Source organism: Elephantulus edwardii, unplaced genomic scaffold, assembly GCF_000299155.1.
Source record: "Elephantulus edwardii isolate Elephantulus edwardi_28Jun2011 unplaced genomic scaffold, EleEdw1.0 scaffold00274, whole genome shotgun sequence".
In the NCBI taxonomy this organism is placed as follows: Eukaryota; Metazoa; Chordata; class Mammalia; order Macroscelidea; family Macroscelididae; genus Elephantulus; species Elephantulus edwardii.
In genome coordinates this window covers 3,224,790-3,231,610 of record NW_006400024.1, presented here as the reverse complement: position 1 = coordinate 3,231,610, position 6,821 = coordinate 3,224,790, and the positions used below count along the sequence as shown (strand labels likewise).

The 6,821-nt window shown below is 48.5% G+C and overlaps 1 protein-coding gene across 1 annotated transcript in view; it reads left to right on the top strand.

Annotated features, from left to right (window-relative positions):
• PLEKHG4B (pleckstrin homology domain containing, family G (with RhoGef domain) member 4B) overlaps positions 1–6,821 on the top strand; it is a 111,403-nt gene that overhangs the window by 60,850 nt on the left and 43,732 nt on the right. The window contains 2 exon segments of the mRNA XM_006900176.1: positions 4,212–4,354; positions 5,375–5,510. Coding sequence (XP_006900238.1) covers positions 4,212–4,354; positions 5,375–5,510 — 279 coding nt within the window.

Sequence of the window (6,821 nt, the reverse complement as noted above, 5' to 3'; positions counted from 1 at the left end):
CATATGCCCTTCCCAGTTTTGAACCATGCAGTGTTCCCTTGCTCTGCTCATGCAAAATTTATACCTAGATGAAGAAGTTATTGTGCAAACAGAGCAAGGCAATACTACATTAAAATTAAGAAATCTGTGCACCAGGGTTGTATCCTCTCTCCATACTTATTCAACCTGTATGCTGAGCAAATTATTTGAGAAGCTGGATTCTGTGAACAAGAATATGGCATTAAGATTGGAAGAAAACTCATCAGTAACATATGATATGCAGATGACACCGCCTTGCTTGCTGAAAGTGAGGAGGACTTGAAGAGCTTGCTGCAGAAGATCAAAGAATACAGCCTTTAGTATGGATTGCATCTGAACAGCAAGAAAACTAAAATTTTCACTACTAGGCAAATAGGCAACATCATGGTAAGATGGAGAAGAAGTTGAAACTGTCAACTACTTTATCTTACTTTCATTGACATCAACACCATTGATGCCAACAGTCAGATCAGGAGATGTATTCCACTGAGACATTCTGCAGTCAGGACCTCTCCAAATTGTTGGGGAGCAATGATGTCAGTTTGAGGACTAAGGTGTTACTGATTCAGGCTATAGTCCTTCTGATCACTTGTTATGCATCAGAGAGCTGGACAATGAATAAGGATGACAGAAGGAGAATTGGTACCTTTGAGCTGTGGTGTTGGAGAAGAGCACTGAATATCCTATGGACAGCCAAAAGAATAAACATATTTCTTGGAGATGGTGCAGTGAAGTGCTCCTTGGAGGCAAAGATGATACTTTGGGCATGCTGCTAGAGGACACTTTTCCTTGGAGAGGAACATCATACTTAGAAAGGTGAAGGATCAGAAAAAAGAGAGAAAGATCTTCAACCAGATGGATGACAGTGACTTCTGCAATCGACTCAAGTGCATCAGAGATTATGAGGATAGCACAGGACAGGACAGGGTTCGGATCTGTTGTTCATAGTGTTGCTATGGATTGTACTTGACTGCATCTATCAAGCAACCAACCTGTCTTATCGAACTTTGCTGTTAGGATAAGATGATATCGCATTGTTGTTTTGAGCCAGCAAAAAAACAAGGCCCCAGGAATTGACAGCATACCAATTGATATAGTTCAACAAACAGATGCTACCCTGGATGTGCTCACCAAGTTGTGCCAAGAAATTTGAAGGACAATCACCTGGCCAACTGACTTGAAGAGATTCATATGTGTTTCCATTCCAAAAAGAAGTGATCCACCAGAGTGCAGAAATTATTGAACAATATCATAATATCTCATGAAAGCAAGATCCTGCTGGAAAATTATCCAAAATCAACTGCAACAGAACTGCCAGATGTGCAGGTTGGGTTTAGAAGAGGCACTAGGAATATTCTAGCTAGTGTTGGATGGATCTTGGCTGAGAGCAGAGAGTACCAGAGGAATGTCTGTCTATGTTTCATTGTCTAAGCAAAGGCATTAGACTGTGTCGATCACAACAAATTGTGGCTAATTCTGAGAAGAACGGGAATTCCCAAACACATGATTGTGCTGATGTGAAACTTATACTCGGACCAGGAGGCAGTGGTCAGAACAGAGCAAGGAAACATTGCATGGTTCAAAATCAGAAACCGTGTACATTGGGGATGCGTCCCATCTCCATACCTTTTCAATCTATATGTGGAACAGATCATCCAGGAGACTGGGTTCAAGGAGGAGGAACGTGACATCAGAATTGGAGGAAGATTCAACAATCTGTGTTATGCAGATTATGTAACCTTGCTTATCAAAACCAAGGAGGACCTGAGGCATTGCTGCAGAAGGTCAAGCACTGCAGCCTTGATGCTGATATCAAGAAAACAAAGATTCTCACCACTGGGCCAATTGGCAGCATCATGATAGTGAAGAGACTGAAATTGTTCACAGCTTCAGTTTGCTTGGCTCCACAATCAATACTCTTGGTACCAGCAGCCAGGAAATCAAAAGATGAATTGCACAGGCAAAAATATACTGTCATGGACCTCTTGGAAGAGGAAGGATGTTAGTCTGGAGACTAAGGTGCACCCAGTTTAGGCCATGATCTTTGTAATTACTTGCTATGCATCAGGAAGCTGGACAATGAAGGATGATAGAAGGAGAATTGATGCCTTTGAGTTGTGGTGCCATAGAAGAGCCTTGTGTACACCCTGGACTGCTAGGAGAACAAACAGGTTCATCCTGGAGAGGGTGAAACCAGGCTGTCCCTTGGAGACAAGGATTTTGAAGCTCCATCTGACATAACTTCGGGCATGTTGCAAGGAGGGACCAGTCCTTGGAAAGGGCCATCATGCTTGGAGGGTGGAGGGAGAGCACAGGAGAGGAAGACCCTCGATGAGATAGATGGACTCAGCATGTCAGAGACAATGAGGTTGGCTCAAGATAGAGCAGGGTGCAGAGCTGTTGTTCATAGGGTTACTATGAGCCACAAGTGACTCAACAGCACATAACAACAACAACAATAATGAAAAGCTAATGTTGTTGTTGTTGTCAATCATCGAGTCAGACTTGACCCACAGCTGACCCTCCAGTGGGTTTTCCGCGGCAGTGGACCACACAGGAGACTGCTCATCATTCTCCTGTGGAGCGGCTGGTGGATTTGAACTGTGTGCCTTTGGGATTGCAGTGCATTTTCTTACCACTAGGCCACAAGAGCTCCCTAATGAAAAGATAATTTAAAAATTCTGTTGGCAAAGAATATTGAACATACCCTAAACTACCAAAAGAACAAATCTATCTTGAATGAAGTGTAACCAGACGGCTTTTTAGAGGCCAAAAATGGTGACGCATCTCACATTCTTTGGACATGTTGTCAGGAAGGACCAGTCCTTAGCAAAAGACTTCATGCTGGGAAAGGTGAAGGGTCAGAGAAAGAGAATATGGCCCTCAACAAAATGAGTTGCCACAGTGACAACAATGGGCTTGAGTGTGATGGAGATTGTGAAGATGGTGTGGGATACAGTAAGATTCAGACTGTTTTCCAAAGGGCCACTATGAGCCATTGTCAGCTCTATGGCATCCAGCAACAACAGCCAATGATGTTGAGCATTGCTTTACATTTGTTGACCATGTCTTCCTTAGTGAAGTCTTCGGATGACACCTAAAAACAACATTAATGATTTTTTTTATCAGCCACTTTCAATTGTGCAGTCATCTCTTCTACTCCTGTGGCAATTCTTCTACTCTTGAAGAGGAATGGCATCACAATCATTGTCAGAAAACATTTCTGGATCCATCCTGAAGTACACATCTGTCAGTGAAGAGATAATATTCATATGCCTGCAAGGAATAATCACTTAACATGATTATTATTCAAATTCACACACAATCCACTAAACCTAATATTAAGGACAAAGAAACTGTTGTCTCCTATGCGTTTGAAGTCAGACCGTGGTGAGAAAGGATTGATGTTTTGGAATGGTGATGTTGGCAAACAATGCTGACTATCCCAGGGGCTGCCAAAAGAAGAAACCAATGTGTCCTGAAAGAAGTGCAATCAAAATGCTCCTGACAGTGGAGCGTGGGGATGCTGTTCCTGGAGCACTTTGGACATGTTATAGGAGAGGCCACTCCCAGAAGAACTTGGAACAGTCAGCAAAAATGTGGAAGGCCCTGCACGAGATGGATTCACACATGGCTGTAACAGTGGGCTCAAACAGAGCAGTGATGGCCAGGGTGATACAGGAGCTGGCAGTGTTAAAGTCCATCATATCTCCTGTGCATCAGAACCTTCTCATCACCTAATAATGACAACAGGCTGAACAGGCAGGACCACTGCTGACAGATGAGTGGAGGCGGAAGGAAAGGGGACAGAGCTAAGGTGGTCCCTTGGACAGAACTGTTGTTGATAAACTGCTGGGGGCAGAGGGTGCTGCAACAGGAGTACTGCTAACACTGGGGGTTCCTTTGGGGCAGACCTACTGCTAGCAGGCTACAGGGGACCAAAGGGCTGGGCTACAGCCGATGGATGGAGAGAAGGGGGTGAACTGGCGTGTCCCTAGACCAGGACTACGGCTGACAAAACATGAGGTGTTCCCTATGAAAGGACTACAGCTGACAGAATGTGGGGTTGTCCCCTGGAGCAGGATTAGAGCTGACAATGTGGGGTGTCCTCTATGAAAGTACTACGGCTGACAGAATGTGGGGACATCCCTGGAGCAGGGTCCCTAGAGCAGCTATAGATTTTTCTCCTGCAGGAGGTCACAGAGGTCATCAGCACACACAGGGCCATGATGAAGTTTGTCTTGGAAAATGCTCCGTTGGTCACCCTTAGACTGCAGGGTGGTGCCATCCTGGCAAGGCTGAAGAAGGAGGATCTGGGCACCACTGAGGATGGCCGGTGAGTAAACATGGAGCAGGGCAGGAGGAGCAGAGCTGTGTGGAGACTCCAAGCAGGCCAAGTCCCCTGCACCCTGAGGAGAACTGGGTACCTGGAGTAAGCCTGGCATCCTGCGGCTGGACTGGGACACCAGAGTGGAGACTGGAGCAGGGCGGGGACAGCAAAACTGTGTGGACCCAGGAGCAAGACTGGGTCCCATCCAGTGAGGATGTTAAGGGGAGAGGGTACTATTGGTGCAAAACACTCTGAGGGGTGTGAGGTATGTGTATGGGGTGTGGGGAGCTGGGGGTGCATTGGAAGGTGAGGTGAATAGGGGTGCAGGGAGCCATAGGGGTCACCAGGAAGTGCAGAGGACTGTGAAAGCAGGTGGGGGCCGGGGAGCATGGAGAACTATGGGAGTGGGAACAGGGATTGTGGGTAATGGGGGCATCATGGGATGGGGGAGCTGTTGGGACTGGGAGCTGTGGGAGATACACAAGTGTAGTGCGCGGACGAGGAGCCTTGGGGGGGTGCGAGGAGCATGAGGCAGGGCAGAGACCGTGGGCATCTACAGGAGGTGAGGGGCCACATGGGGATATGGAGTGCTATGGTCAGTGAGTGTTGAGTAGGGTGTGGGAACTGTGGTGGTGGAAAGGCAGGGGACCAGGATTCGCCCAGGGTCTGTGAGGTGCACTGGAGGCTGGGGTTGGAGTCATGGACGGTACTCAGGGAGTCGGCCCTCAGCATCTTAACCAGGGTCATTGCCCCGTGCCCAGACCAGAGCTCATCTGTACTCAAGTCAAAGAGAATGCAAGTCCGAGCTGGCTATGGACCAAGTGCAGCTCTGTGAGTCCATGGCCTGCTTTTTCTCAGGGCCACTGGGAGTCAGCCTTCTCTGGCCTTGCCTGGCACGGCCATGGAGGTCTGCACAAGGTGACATCCTGCTGTGACCTTGTCTGCGGGCTGTTCCCTGTGTGCTGTTTCTTTTAGGCAAGTGTGTCCTCGGCTCGAGACGCTGACACTGCCTGCCCTCTCTTCCAGGGATGCCATCGAGGCCGCAGCCAGGCTGTATGAGCATGTGGACGAGGAGGTGCACAGGCTGGTCCTCTCATCCAATACATGTCTGCAGTGGCTGGAAGGACTGCAGGCCAGGTGGAAAGCTGAGTGGCCAGCCCAGGTCAGCACTGGCTGGGGGTGGGAGGTCCCCATAGATGGTCCCTACAGCATCCCCACAAATGGTCCCATATGGTCCCCACAGCGTCTCCACAGTCTCACACAGGGTCACCATAGATGGTTCCCATAGTCCCCACAGATGGTCCTCACAGATGGCCCCCACTGTGTCCCCACAGACAGTCCTCACAGATGGTCTTCCAGCATCCCCATAGGGTCCCCACAGATGGTCCTCAAGCATTAGTGTTAGGGTTAGAGGGTTAGGGTTCACTCCATCACAACTTCCACCCCATCACAGCTCAAACCTACCTAAGGATCCCAGCTCACACCTGCATCACAGCTCCTAAACCCTCATCATAGCTCTCACCTCCCTAGGGATCACAGCTCACACCTCGTCACAGATCCCATTTCCATCACAGATCCCACCCCACCATAGCTCACACCCCACCATAGCTCACACCTCATCACAGCTCCCACCTCACAGCATAGATCATAACTACATCACAGTTCACACTCCATCACAGCTCCCACTTCTTCACTGTTCCCACCCCATCATAGCTTCCACCTTCCTAGGGATCACAGCTCACACCTCATCACAGCTCCCACCCCATCATAGCTTCCATCTATCACAGCTCCCACCTCTTCATAGCTCACACCTCTTCACAGCTCCCGTCTCCATCACTGCTCCCACCTCATCATCATTCCCACCCCACCAGAGCTCCCACCTCCCATCACAGCTCCCACCTCATCACAGCTCCCACCTCATCACAGCTCCCACCTCATCACAGCTCCCACTTCCCATCACTGCTCCCAATGACATCACAGCTTCTACCCCATCACTGCTCCCACTCTGTCACTGCTTCAGTGTCATCACAGATCCCACACTCCATCACTGCTCCTACAGCCATACAACGCCCACCCCATCACAGCTCCCACCCCATCACAGCTCCCACGCCATCACAGTTTCTACCCTTGCATCACACCTCCCTCTTCCCAGTTTCCTCACCTTCTGGGATCTGTATACAGTCAGGGCTGTGTCTTTATATATATGTGTGTGTGTGTGTGTGTGTGTGTGTGTATGTGTGTGTATAATCTTTTAATTTATTATCAATGCCAATGAAAATTTACAGAGACTTCGGATTTCCATTCATTCACTGTTGCACTTTTCTCCGCTTCCAACCCCCCACCCCCACCCCAGTATACTACCCTCTTGGAAAAGTAAAAGACAAATTCTTTCCTTGTTTTACAATCCCTCCCCCAGGTCCATTCCACTATGCAGCCTTCACTCTGGACTCCTGTCATGACAAAAATACCTAAT